The sequence below is a fragment of the Callithrix jacchus genome, chromosome 1 (assembly GCF_049354715.1).
Source record: "Callithrix jacchus isolate 240 chromosome 1, calJac240_pri, whole genome shotgun sequence".
Classification (NCBI taxonomy): domain Eukaryota; kingdom Metazoa; phylum Chordata; class Mammalia; order Primates; family Cebidae; genus Callithrix; species Callithrix jacchus.
The window spans coordinates 211,893,129-211,905,483 of record NC_133502.1 but is presented as its reverse complement, the minus strand read 5'-3'; the positions used below and the strand labels follow the sequence as shown (position 1 = coordinate 211,905,483).

The window sequence follows — 12,355 nt, the reverse complement described above, 5'->3', positions numbered from 1 at the left end:
TGCAGGCCCCTGCTCACCTGGGGAAGCACCCCGCCCCAGCTCCTCAGGGTGGCCAGGCCAGGGCTGTGGGCTTCGGGTTGCTGGAGAGAGGAACTGGGGCTGGGACCCAGCGACCCAGCCCTTAATGCAACTAAATAGTGCACAACAGAAATGGTGATGGGCTTCCTCCCAGGCAGCCCTGGTGGTAAGCACTGCTCTCAGGGTGCCCTACTCCATGAGGCCCAGCACAAGGTGCTCCCAAGGACTGACGGTAGCTCGGAGGCAGTGGATGGGTCTCTGCACACAACAGTGAGCCTGGATAAGACCCCACAGCAGCAGATGCCTCCTTACCTGGGCTCTGCAGTGGCCACCAGCAAGCCTCTCAGTTGGCAGCACAGCTGCCACCTGGCGCCCATCCCCAGCCTCTCCCTTGCTCCTGCCCTCCTCCAGGAAGTGCCTCCTCTAATGACACACACCACAGAGCCCCTCAGGGTCTCGGTCTGACTCCATGCCCATGCTCTGTGCAGGGTGCCAGGACTATCACCTTCCTCCACCAGCTGAACCCTGGAAACAACTGCCGAATGCTGACCGTGGGAAGCGGAATCGGGCCTACTTAGTGAGATCCCTTTTCTCTTGAAGTTTTGTTTTAACACAGGGGTTCGCTCTGCTGCTGCCCAGGCTGGAGTACAGTGGTGCAATCATGGCTCACTGAAGCCTCAACCTCCAGGGCTCAATCCTCCCACCTCAACTTCCCAAGTAGCTGGGACCACAGATGTGCACCACCATGCCTGGCTTTTTTTTTTTTTTTCCTGTAGAGATGGGGTCACATTATGTTATCGAAGCTGGTCTTGAACTCCTGACCTGAAGTGATCCTCCTGCTTTTGCCTCCCAAAGTGCTGGAATTACAGGTGTCAACCATTGCATCTAGACTTAGGATCCCTCTTCCTTACGGAGTGGTGCAGATCCAAGGGAGGTTGGCACTGGCCTCCCCGACCCACATGGCTGCCGAACCCATGGCCTAGCTTCCTCCCCAAGAAGAGCTAAGACCCCAGGGAAAAGGAAAATGAAGCAGAAAGCAGGAGGCTCCGCAGCCTGCAGCCTGGTGGACAGACCCGGGTCAGAAGGCTGAAGCACACTGCATTGCTCACATAATCAATCCCCAGCACCCACAGGACCCCATTCCGCTCACCACTGTCTGCCAAAGAGGGCCTGGGCTGGTACCCACATGAACATCCTCGTGTAGCCTACCCTGTGGTCCTGTGGGGCCAGTATGGGGATGCATTCTGTCCTCCAGCACAGCTCCCTTCCCGCAGCACATCACATCCTGCAGTGTCCATACACGGCTTCCTCAACCGCGCCCTGTAACCCAGCCCCAGCACTGGGTGGCACTGTCTCCCAGCCTTTCCAAGGGGCCTTCCCACTGTCGGGGACTCTCCCCTGGAGACATTTCTCCCATCCCCAGATGAAAGAAGTCAGCCTGGGATTTTAATGGAACCCCAAATCAAAGACAGAATACTAACCACCATCCTTTCTGTGCTGGGAGTGTCTGTCCTAGCCAAGGGCTTCTCTCCCGGAAGCTCCCTTTCAGACACCAAAACCTCCTACTGACATGGATCTGCCAGCCTGTGGCCCCAGGGGTCATCAGGAGTGCAGCACAGCAAGGTGCCACCTGCAGTGGATGGCGCCACCCTCCCAATACAAGAACTTGCTCAGCACAGAACAGGCTTCAGCTCTTCTTGGGTGCAAAGGGCACCACTGTCCCCCAGCCAACCTGCAGGAGGCAAGCAGTCCATGAGCAGGATGAGGGCCATGGCTTACAGGACAGTCAAGATGCCAGTGAGACATCCACAGTGGGCTTTTTAAACCAAAAGCAAAGACCATACTTTCAGGAATCATCTCCATAGTTCATTACTAAAGTAGTTTATCTGAACATACAGGGCACTGGAAAGCACAAGGGGTTGGCACAGCCTTCTCTCCTGAGCTACTCAGAGTTATGTTGCAACCCCCAGGTGCCACATGTTCTCTTCCTTCAAGAGGGAGACCCCAGACCCTCTCTATAAATTGGAACCACAAACTGGTTCCCACTTATGTAAAAATAAACCAGCCTGAGTGCAGTCGTCTCTGGAAGCGTATCCACCAAAGCAGTGCCACCACTCCCCCGCCCCCACACCTTCTTGGCACCAGGGACCAGTTTGGTGGTAAACAATTCTTCCATGAACCAGGGGTAGGGGAGTGGTTTCAGGATGAACTTCTGCCTCAGATCATCAGGCATTAGATTCTCATAAAGAACATGCGACCTGGATTCCTCACATGCGAAGTTCACAATAGGGTTCACACTCCTGTATCTAATCCCCTACTTATCTGAGGGGTGCTCAGGCAGTAAAGCTTGCTCGCCCACCACTCACCTCCTGCTGTGTGGCCCGGTTCTTAACAGGAAAGACTTGTATCCATCGGCAGGCCAGGGGTTGGGGACCCCTGCCCCAGAGGGACCAAGGACTGGTGTTTAAACCAGACAGGCAGTCACCAGACAGGACACCAGCACACAGAGATCAGAGAGAATAGGGCCCAGGCCCAGGTGGAGAGCGGGAAAGAACAGGTGATGGCAGCAGGCAGCCAACCTCACAATGAAGCACCCCGGGCAGGTGTTCATGACAAACGGTGACAGGGCACCTTACGGCAGTTGGGACCACACACTGAAGACGTTGTCTGCAGACACAATCCATGATACATGACGAACCCCAACAGCATCTTTGAAAACATATTTGAAGTTACTGCAGATGCCCACAACTGTGACCAACACTGCCAAGTGTGGACTTCAAGTCCGGGAGGTCAAGAGCCAGCTGTTTTCTCCAAGGCCAGGGTACAAAAGGCTTTCCAACAGAAGGGCTAGAGGGCTGAGACCCACCCAGTACCAGACTGGTCTTTCTCTCCGCAAGGGCCACTCTGCCACAGGGGCCAACCAAAGTCAGCCTTGGCCGATGCTAAAGACCCACTCAGTTGGCTACTGCCTCCCTGCTCCAAAGCCAAGGTACTCTGGTGGTCTTCCTCTCTCTCTCCAAAACACAGAAAGCCCACCCTTGCCCACCATAGAAAACAGCAGTGGCTGTTCAGGCCATTAAGGGGCAGTGGAGCCTGCCTCAGCCCTGGCAGCAGCCAGGCCACACCTGGACATGGCAGAGCCCACCCTGCCCAGCCCATAGCCTTACATCAGTGCCACATCCGGCACCAGACAACCCTGGCCACATTCCCCCCCAGCACCAGCTCAGACACCTGTTTCGAGGCCCACAGCAAGACACACACACACAATCTGACACCAGAGCAGGAACTCTAGGCTACAGTGAGGCACAGCACCCACCGTCACCACACACAGGCCTGGACACACACCCCGGGTGCTCAGGAGAGCAGCGCTCACAGCACAGAGGCCCATACACGTGCAGTCCTGCTGTCTGGTCCAGGTTCCAAACGTGTTTTTTATTCACTATTTTTGGTGACTATAAATAAGTGTTTCCACTATGGAAAAGAAAGTTAGCACAGTACATTTTCATGACTGGGGAATGGATTTTCTGAAGTCACCTTCAACCGGGCAAAAACTTAGAAAAAAAACAACCTGAATGTTAAATTCAGTTCTTTATATAACGTCCCTTGTAAAAACGAAACAGAATAAAAACAAACCGAAAGAGGGGCAGGGTAAAATTCTTTTAAAAAAAAGGAAAGCGGAAAAGGAAATAAAATAAGACGATTTATTGCTTCTCCTCCGCATCCTCCTTGGTCTCCTTCACTGAGAGAGTTTCCAGCTTTTCCGCCACTTTGTCAGCATGGTCATTTTTGCCAGATCCTGCTAAAACACGAGCAGCACAGTGAGAAACAGAAGCACAGCGCGTTCAAGCACATGGCCCTCACCAGGCCAATCCTGAGCGCCGCCACCCACCCACAGCAGCTCACCCGCTCTCAGGCCAAGCCACCTCCCGGAGTCTGTCTTCTTGAAACCCAGTGACCAAAGGAGGCCAAGTGAATGCATTCGAGCACTGCCTAGATCATGGCCAGGCTGCTCAGGGACATCTGGCCACCTGCCAGCACAGCTGCAGTCCAGCCTTACAGCAGAGGACCAAGCCCTCTGAGACGACCGAGGACCATCATAAAGCACCTTCTACTGAGCTCCAGGCAGTGCCCAGACTCCAGTGCCCGCCCAAGAGGACGTGAGTCCAGGAACACTAATGTGCTCAGGGCTTTCCAGGAAGCACCTGTGTCCCCAGGCAGCTGCATCTCCCTGGATAGGTCAGGTGGCCACCACAGCACCCTGAAATGTTTATGTGGCAGACAGAAAAAGCACCCGCCTGGAAGTGCAGTCAGGTGCAGAGTGGGTCTGCAAGGAAGCCCCCCACCCACGGCACCACAGCACCTTTCTTTTCTCTCTCTTCGATCTCTTTCCTGCATTCTTCAAACTTCGTTTTGAATTTCTGTGCATCTGTGTGGAAGGGAGAGAGAAGACTCTAAGAGCTGTGAGCAGTGGAAGGGATATGCCCTGGCGGATCTGAAGAGCCAGGATTCACAGAAGACCCACTTCATGGTAATTTCCGTCCTAAAGGGCTGGAGCATCTGACACTGGCCCTGGCCTTGTCTCCTCCTCTGACCATAACCGTTTAGGCACAGGGGTGGAGCCTGGACCTCTCTGACACAGGCTCGGCTCCCCACCATGTTGGTAGGGCTGTTGGGGCAGCCACTCCTGGAGCAAGGGCAAGGTCACTCAGCACCAGATGGCCTGCTACCAGGTGCCAGGCCACAGCACCCACCAATTCCTCCAGGAGCCAGCAGACACAGCTTAGATGATCCGAACATCCACCTTCACATTGCTCGACACCCCCAATGTCACACACACCCCCAACCAGACACCACACCCCTCAAACACTACACACACCCAACCACACATCCCAGCCCCTGCTGGCACCCAGGCAACCATGAGGGGCCCCTGGCCCCAGCGAGCACAAGGATCAGCACTGGGAGGAAGCCCTGGGTCGGGTCTCAGGCTCCACAACATCTGATGGGAACTGGAACTTAAGAGGAAGCCAAAGCATTAGGCTCGAGGAGACTGAGCAGGCGCCGCTGTTCAGCAGCTACTTAGCAGCTTTGAGTTTAAGGGGGAAGGCGCTGCTTGTGGCTTCAGCCTGGGCACGGCCCCCAAACAGCAGGGCAGGGCAGCCCACACTACACACATCCCAGTTACTCCCCCTCCCAAAAGGCAACAGCATTTGTTGCACATAACCCGCCACACTGCCATGCAGGTGATCCCCAATCAGCCAGGTCCCCCAGGGTCCCCTGGCTCACTCTCAGCATTCAGGAAGCGGATGGCCAGCAACTCTGGCTTGGGGCACTCGTCGGCGAAGTCAGCATGGGTGTTCCAGACCCAGGCACGGTCGCTACCCGCATTGGGCTTCAGCTCCATCATCGGCGTGACTGAGGAGAGAGAAGATGGTGAGGATGGCGGGATGACTGAAAGACCAGCACACCCAGCCCTCGGCCACAGAGCACCCTGCTCATTAACTTGAGGGGTCTGCTTCAGAAAACAACCAGTACAGTCCATCTGGGGTCAGAGAACCAGGCTTAAACAAAGTGCCAGAGGGCCTGAGTTTTATTCAAACCTTTAAAAATGCCCCATAATCACTTAAAACCAGGACCATCCTAATCGGGAACAGGTGGCCCCCTGACCGTAAGGCCATCTCCACAAGGAACTCGAGCCGTGTGCAAGATCACTTGGCACTCAGACCCCCCACCTCCAGAAATGAAGAGAAAAAGAGCCGGAAAAGCGGGCCCCAGCTCTAGTTGCACTCAAGCCCAACACCGATCCCTCCCCTTGGTCCTGACCCTGACTACACAGTCAGAAGCCCAGGTTCAGACGTCAGGGCACAAGGCCCAGGGGGCCCAGCCTTTCCTGGGGGATCCCAGCACATCTGAAAGTGGGGGGCAACCGAGGGCTGGAAAGTGGGGCAGTTGCCAGAAAGGAACCCACTGGGGGCTGCAGCCCGCAGCAGTGCACACTGATTCCCTCCATCCTCCATCCCCATGACTGATGCCTGGAGGACACAGGAGACAGAGCCACCGCCTGCAGCGAATGCCTCCCCGCAACTCCTCAGGCACAGGCAGCCCCAAGGGGAGATGACCCTGCAGGCAACCACTCTTCAGAACAGCTTCCTGAGAACCCAGAGCATCCCAGGTGGTGCCCACACCTAGCCCAGGCCACAAGCACCCCCAGGCTACTCCTGTATGTCATCATCTGAACTGGGAGCTGGGGGATCTCGCCTACTGCAGCCCGCCACAGCAGACGCCAGGCCTCCTGCATGCCCCCTTCACACCCAGCCCCCGAGCCAGCCCACAGCTTCCCTGACACCCCACCCAGAGGCCAGCCTCTACCCACTGCCACTTTTCCTGTCTACCAAGGGCCCATGATGGGCACAAGACACTACCAGCTATGCAGACGGCTCTGCCTAGATGCTCAGGGGCCCAGGACCGACTTACCATGCACACACAATAACCCGCAACCTGACCAGGCTCTGGGAGCAGCACAGGGCATCAGGGAAGACCCCCGAGGAAATGATTCAAGCTGGGCTCGAGGAGGAAGAGGACCAGCCAGAGCGCAAGCTTCCCCAGGACTAGACATGCTGGGCAGGGAGGGTGGGGAACCCAGGAGCCAGTTCCCAAGGAAGTCTGGCAGGCCAGGCCGTGCACCAAGGTGCCCACAGCACAGGCAGACCCCTGCCCACCCTGCTGCATTGCCCGCAAGGGCCGAGTCACTCAGGCTCCTGCCAGCAGTCATCCTGCACCTGGGATGAGGGCCCTGCTCCACCAGACACGCATGACACTCAACAAACGACACTAGGAAGCTTACCAAAGGACACCCCAAGACAAGTGTACTTCTAGACATGCCACCAAGCCGGGCAGCACAATCTAAGGACAGCTGGCAGCCAGACACACTTGGGACAACCTATTGCCACTTCTTTCCAGGCCAGGCTGGGCCCCTCACAGGGTGCCTAGAGCTCTCGGCTGAATCTGCCCAAGGTCCTCTACTTATGCAGCTTCACAGGTGCTGAGGGCCTGGCCACCTTCTCCCCAACCCTGTTCCCTCCCCAGGGAAGATCCTGGTGAGGGTGGAACACACCACAGCTGAAGAGGCTGGCGCCTGGGCACCTCACACACCCACCTTCACACTGCCCGACACCCCTAATCTCACACACATACCCCCCCCGACACCACACCCCTCAAAGATTATACGCACCCAACCACACATCCCAACATGACACATCCCCCCCAATACCACACACACATTTCCAAACACCACACACAGACCCCGACACCACACACACAACCACATTTCCAAACACCACACACACAATCACACTTCCAAACACCACATGCACACCCAGACACCACACACCTTCAGATACTACACATACCACCCCTCCAGACACCACACCCCCCAGGCACCATACACACCCCCAACACATACCCAACACCACACACACCCAACCACACACCCCCAGACACCCCACACACACCTAGACACCACATCCCCCAAGGTATCACACCCCCCAGACATCACATCACACCACACACATACACACAGCGCCCCCTCGCCCTGCCCTGCAGCACTCACTCCTCGTCCCGAGCCCAGCCTGGGCGCCGCGTCCTCCCGTCTGGCTGCCTCCACACCCCCGTGTGCTCTAAGCTTCGCTGCGGGCCTGCTCTGAGTTCAGAGGCACGTCTGAAAAACGTATTTCTGGTTTTAAATTCAACAAACACACCACAAACTTGCACTCCATGTAATAACACGCTCCCCAGTTCCCCGTCAGTCCTGAAAGAATCTTCCTGAAGGTCCCAGACCGAGCTGCTGGGGACTGCTGGGCCACCTACTATAGTGGTTGGCACAGATCTTCAGGGTCTTGTCCCGCCGCATGAGGAGGCGGATGGTCCCCTTCTCCTTGTGCTTCAGGAGCTTGACATCGCCGGTGCCTCGCTCCTTCCATTCTGGGAGGTCATTCTCTGAAGCAAACCGGAACAGTTTCGCCCGCCTGCAAGAAAAGCCGTCAGGTTAGGAAAACAGACCTGCAGCCCATATGCAGCACCTGCATGAGAGGACACAGGACAACCCTGCGCCCAGGGCCTGACGCCTCCACCAACACCTCTGCCCTTCTTCAGGCTCCAAGAACTGCCTGTCACGACACCACCAGAAAGCACAGCAGCCCAACAAACTGCAGGTCATCTTGAATTCCAATTCTACAATGCAGAGAATTGGAATTCAAGATGACCTTGAATTGGAATTCAAGGTGTGGACACGGTGGCTCACACCTGTAATCCTAGCACTTTGGGAAGCTGAGGCAGGCAGGCCATCTGAGGTTAGGAGTTCAAAATCAGCCTGGCAAACAGAGTGAAACCCCGTCTCTACTGAAAACACAAAAATCAGTCAGGTGTGGTGGCGGGTGCTTGTAATCCCAGCTACTCAGGAGGCTGAGGCTGCAGTGAGCTGAGACCACAGCACTGCGCCTACAGTTGCTGTATTTCCCCCAACAGAGACCAGTCTGTGCAACACAGCGAGACACCATGCCCGCAAAAAGATAAAAAATTAGCTGGACTAACGCCCGTAGTCTCAGCCACTCAGGAAGCAGAGGCAGGAGGATCTCTTGAGCCCAGGAGATCAAGGCTGCAGTGAGCCATGATTGCACCACTGCACTCAGCCTGAAAAAAAGAAAGAAAGAAAACACGGGGCGGTGGGGGGGGGAATGGCCCAACGTAGGAAAAGAAGCTCCCTAGGTAGGCTGGGCAGCCCACAGTTACTGTGCAAGAGCACCCCAGCCCAGAGATTCAGGGGAACAGCAAGGATCAGGTGCAGGACAAGGACCTCCATCCTACACCCAGCGTCCCTCAACTATGAGATGGCCCCTGTTCTTCCTGAGCCCCGAACCCAGAGAAGAGGCCTGGGCCTCTGCTCAGTCAACAGGCCCTGGCCAACACCCAGCCCTCCTGCCCAGCAGCAGCCCTCCCACTGGGGACCGGGGTATCCAAAACCCAGCAGCCCACTCTCAGGGCTCAGGCTGCGCCCTCCCTCTGTGCCCAGTTCCACCTGCCTCTCTCAGACGATTCCGCTCTCTGCCCACACGATTCTGGCAAGGGAGACTGTGCCACAAGGCTCCCCAACAGGACACCCCTGGAGCTTTACTACAGATGCCTGGGCCCACCCTGTTGGCCTCACCTCCCTCAGAGAGGGCCCAGGCCCAGGACACCAGGAACACCTCCCACCCAACGTGGGCAGTGAGAGGATAGGGGCAAGCACTTCACCCCAGGAAGGAGCTACTCCCAAACAGGGGCTACAGCAAGGCATCAGCAGAGTGGAGACCCAGCCACCCAGTGGCTTCAGGGAGATGTCCATCACCCTCTGTGACTAAAGGGTGACACAGGTATCCCTTCCAGTTATCCCTTCCCAGGTATCTCTCCCCGGCCCCCTTCCTTGGAGGAGGTTTGCAGTAAGAATGACTCTCTCTGCTTCCCTCTCCCACCCCAGGGCAACCCAATCTTAACCTGGACTCTTGAAGCAACTTCAAGGGTGGGGGAGGCTCCATCAACTTGAACAGGGAAAAACTGCAACCTCATTTCCACTAAGGTGTGTAACTAAATACAGTTGTTTGGCTGGGCGTGGTGGCTCACACCTGTAATCCCAGCACTCTGGGAGGCCAAGACGGGCGGATCACGAGATCGATACCATCCTGGCCAACATGGTAAAACCCTGTCTCTGCTAAAAATACAAAAAAATTAGCCAAGCGTGGTGGCACGCGTCTGTGGTCCCAGCTACTCAGGAGGCTGAGGAGGAAGAATCGCTTGAACCCAGGAGGCAGAGGTTGCAGTGAGCCGAGATTGTGCCACTGCACTCCAGCCTGGTGACAGAGCAAGACTCTGTCTCAAAAAAACAAACAAACAAAAAAAACCACGGTGTGTGTGTGTTGCAATCCTGAGTGTAGGCGACAGACCAGTCTCCATAGTGCTGGTACTCACCACTGCAACCAGCTCTTCACTGAGGGTGTTGAGAAGCACACGTACAGCTTTTTTAAAGTGGCTTTAATAACTAAACCATCACCTATTTTCATGTGTAATTGCAAGCATTATCTTGTGTATTAGAAACACCAGGTGGGGGATTTATAAGTTTCACAACATCAAAAAAGTCTATGCTGCAAAAAGTTAAAACCCCCTGCTCAACCAGGGGGATCCCTGGATCCTCAGAAGCCAGTGGCAAGGAAGGGCAGCAGGGCTGCCATGCCAGTGGACAGAGCAGTAACGATGGACGCCTTCCATGTGACTGGCTGCAGGGCAGTCATGAAAGGAATGGGTTAAATTTCCACATGGATTAGTCACCAAACAACTTTAGGCCCTTCCTTTAAACAGCCTCAGTCCGATTAAGTCAGTCCAAGACCTGGATATGAAAGTTGTAAGTTCAACCTTACACTAAAGATTCCTATTTCTAGGGTATCAGTGTACTTACATTTTAAAAAGTTCCTCTTCATCTTCTTCCAACGTTTTAATTTCTTGCTCAGGAAGAGAAACTATTGGCTCAAACTGAGGATCATGGTTGGACTCGTCTGCATTCTCAGTGGAAGTATCATGGTCCTCATGAGTATCCTGTGGAGACAGATACAAAAAGGTTACACTGTTGGCCTATGGACCTGGCTCGTAGCCAGAGCCCAACCAGTGCCTGCCGTGGTCAGCCCCACCAGCGAAGGGCCCTCAGATACAAGGACGGGCCCCACCCCAAAGCAAGAAACTAAGCCCACTCTTCCACACGAGGAAAGGTTTGCATTTACACCCAGCTCCACAGACTCAGCACGCAAGCCTACAGCAAGACACCAGAGCTTGGGCCCCTCCCCCCATTCACAGATCTCAATCATCTGCACAGACTGATGGGGGACCCTAAAGGCAGCCCACACTTGCAGAGAGTGGCCTGGGAGAAACTGCATCTCTTTGAGCATCAGTTTCTTCCTCATCCATAAAATGCAGATGATACCTGCTGTGTGAAGATCAAAGGACACAAAGGTAAGTCGAAATGGATTTTGAAATGTTCCCTTAAAGCAAAATGTCACCCTTTCAGTTTTTACTAATTTGGAAATAGCTGTGCTCTTGCTTCTAGAATGAAAAAGTTGCTACAGGACTTCCGGGGTTTACAGTGGATTCACAGCTCTGCCGGCAATTTTTTCAGCGTTTAGGAAATTATGAAGTAGATAAACTACAACTGGCACAAGTCATGAAATCCTGACCCAATTTAGAGAATAAGAAAGCACCAATAATCATATTTTAGGTTGGAGCCGTAGTCACCCAGCAAGAGACCCAAGACTTCACCGCTTAACACAAACTGGAAAAGAAAACATAGGCTCTTCGCTGGTCCCCACAGTACTGAGGCTCCGCAGCGGCCCGCACTCACTCAACCAGACACCGCAGCCAACAAAGCCGCCCCCTGGGTCGGCGCGTCCAGGACCTGTGCCCCACGCTGGAACGCGACCTTCTGCCAGAGGCCGGTGGCGGTTCCAGACGTGAGAACCGAATGAAGGGCTGCGTGGGCGACGAAAGTAATAAATGCACAGTACTAGTGGGAAGCCCCAAGTGGGCCGAGCCGGAGGAAACCTGCCTCCCGCTCCAGTTCCCGGAGGCTGGGGTCGCCCCGCGTGGCGACGGCCGCTCCCCAGCCCACCCCAAGGTCACGCGGGCGCCCTGCAGCCCCCCCAGGCCCAGAGCCTGCACCCCCAGAGGCCCCAATTCTGCAGGCCTCGAGCCCCCAGGCCCCGCGCACCCCGACCCCGCGCCACCGAGGCCCCACAGACGGCCGAGCCTGCAGGCCGGCGGGGGTTGGTGGCTGCGGAGCGGGCCGCCCACGTGGCCGCTGATAGCCGCCCCAGTACCGTCGGCCCCGCCCGCCCACCCTGTCCCCGCCTGGGCCCGGCCGCACCTTAGCGGCCGCCATGGGGGCGCGGCGGCGGCGGCTCAGCTGGGTCGGTCGTCGCTGGCTCCGCGGCCTCTCGGCGGCTACTCGTAGCTCTTTCCCTCCGCGTCTGGCGCCGGCGCCTCCCGCCTGCCCGCTCTTCCCTCCGCCCTGCGACCCGAACCTCGACCCCTGACCTCGGCGGCGGGAAACGCGCCGCGATTCAAAACCAGTACAGCTTTATTGGCTCATGCGGCGGACATTCTCATTGTCCGACCCGCCCCGCGCTTCCCGCCAAAACGCCCGCGGCGCATGCTCGGCCCGCCCTTCAGCCAGAGGAGAGCGCACTCCCGGCGACCCCCGCGCGCACTTCCGTCCCGGCCACGCGCGGCTCTAGAGCTGGCTAAAGTGGTTGGGGGTTGGAGCCGG

The 12,355-nt window shown here is 56.3% G+C and overlaps 1 protein-coding gene and 1 non-coding gene across 13 annotated transcripts; both read right to left on the bottom strand.

Annotated features, from left to right (window-relative positions):
• Window positions 1–3,429: 3,429 nt before the first annotated feature.
• RANBP1 (RAN binding protein 1) lies at window positions 3,430–12,111 on the bottom strand. Of its 12 annotated transcripts, none has more exons than XM_017978067.4 (7): window positions 11,954–12,111; window positions 10,945–11,020; window positions 10,499–10,635; window positions 7,882–8,039; window positions 5,302–5,430; window positions 4,379–4,444; window positions 3,430–3,817 (listed from the first exon to the last, which is right to left on the bottom strand). In XM_017978067.4, exons 2-7 carry the CDS (start codon window positions 10,999–11,001, stop codon window positions 3,720–3,722), a joined length of 645 nt encoding a protein of 214 aa, XP_017833556.1. In that variant the 5' UTR covers window positions 11,002–11,020; window positions 11,954–12,111; the 3' UTR covers window positions 3,430–3,719. The 12 variants fall into 12 exon arrangements, with proteins under 12 accessions (XP_017833556.1, XP_054097966.1, XP_017833554.1 ...); XM_054241991.2 differs by having other exon boundaries at window positions 3,430–3,814; XM_017978065.3 differs by lacking the exon at window positions 11,954–12,111 and adding an exon at window positions 11,432–11,874.
• Window positions 4,219–4,346, bottom strand: LOC118148451 (small nucleolar RNA SNORA77). Its single transcript, XR_004735266.1, has one exon. It is a non-coding gene; the product is annotated as a small nucleolar RNA SNORA77 (small nucleolar RNA).
• Window positions 12,112–12,355: the final 244 nt, after the last annotated feature.

What these genes read in the sequence shown, in the direction of transcription:
- RANBP1 (XM_017978067.4), bottom strand. Translation starts at nt 11,001, where the DNA reads ATGGATGAGGAAGAAACTGATGCTCAAAGAGATGCAGTTTCTCCCAGG. An exon ending in GAAGAGGAACTTTTTAAAAT is followed by an intron (nt 8,040 to 10,498) that starts GTAAGTACACTG and finishes CTTTTCTTGCAG; the next exon opens with GCGGGCGAAACTGTTCCGGT. An exon ending in CCGCTTCCTGAATGCTGAGA is followed by an intron (nt 4,445 to 5,301) that starts GTGAGCCAGGGG and finishes CCTTCCACACAG; the next exon opens with ATGCACAGAAATTCAAAACG.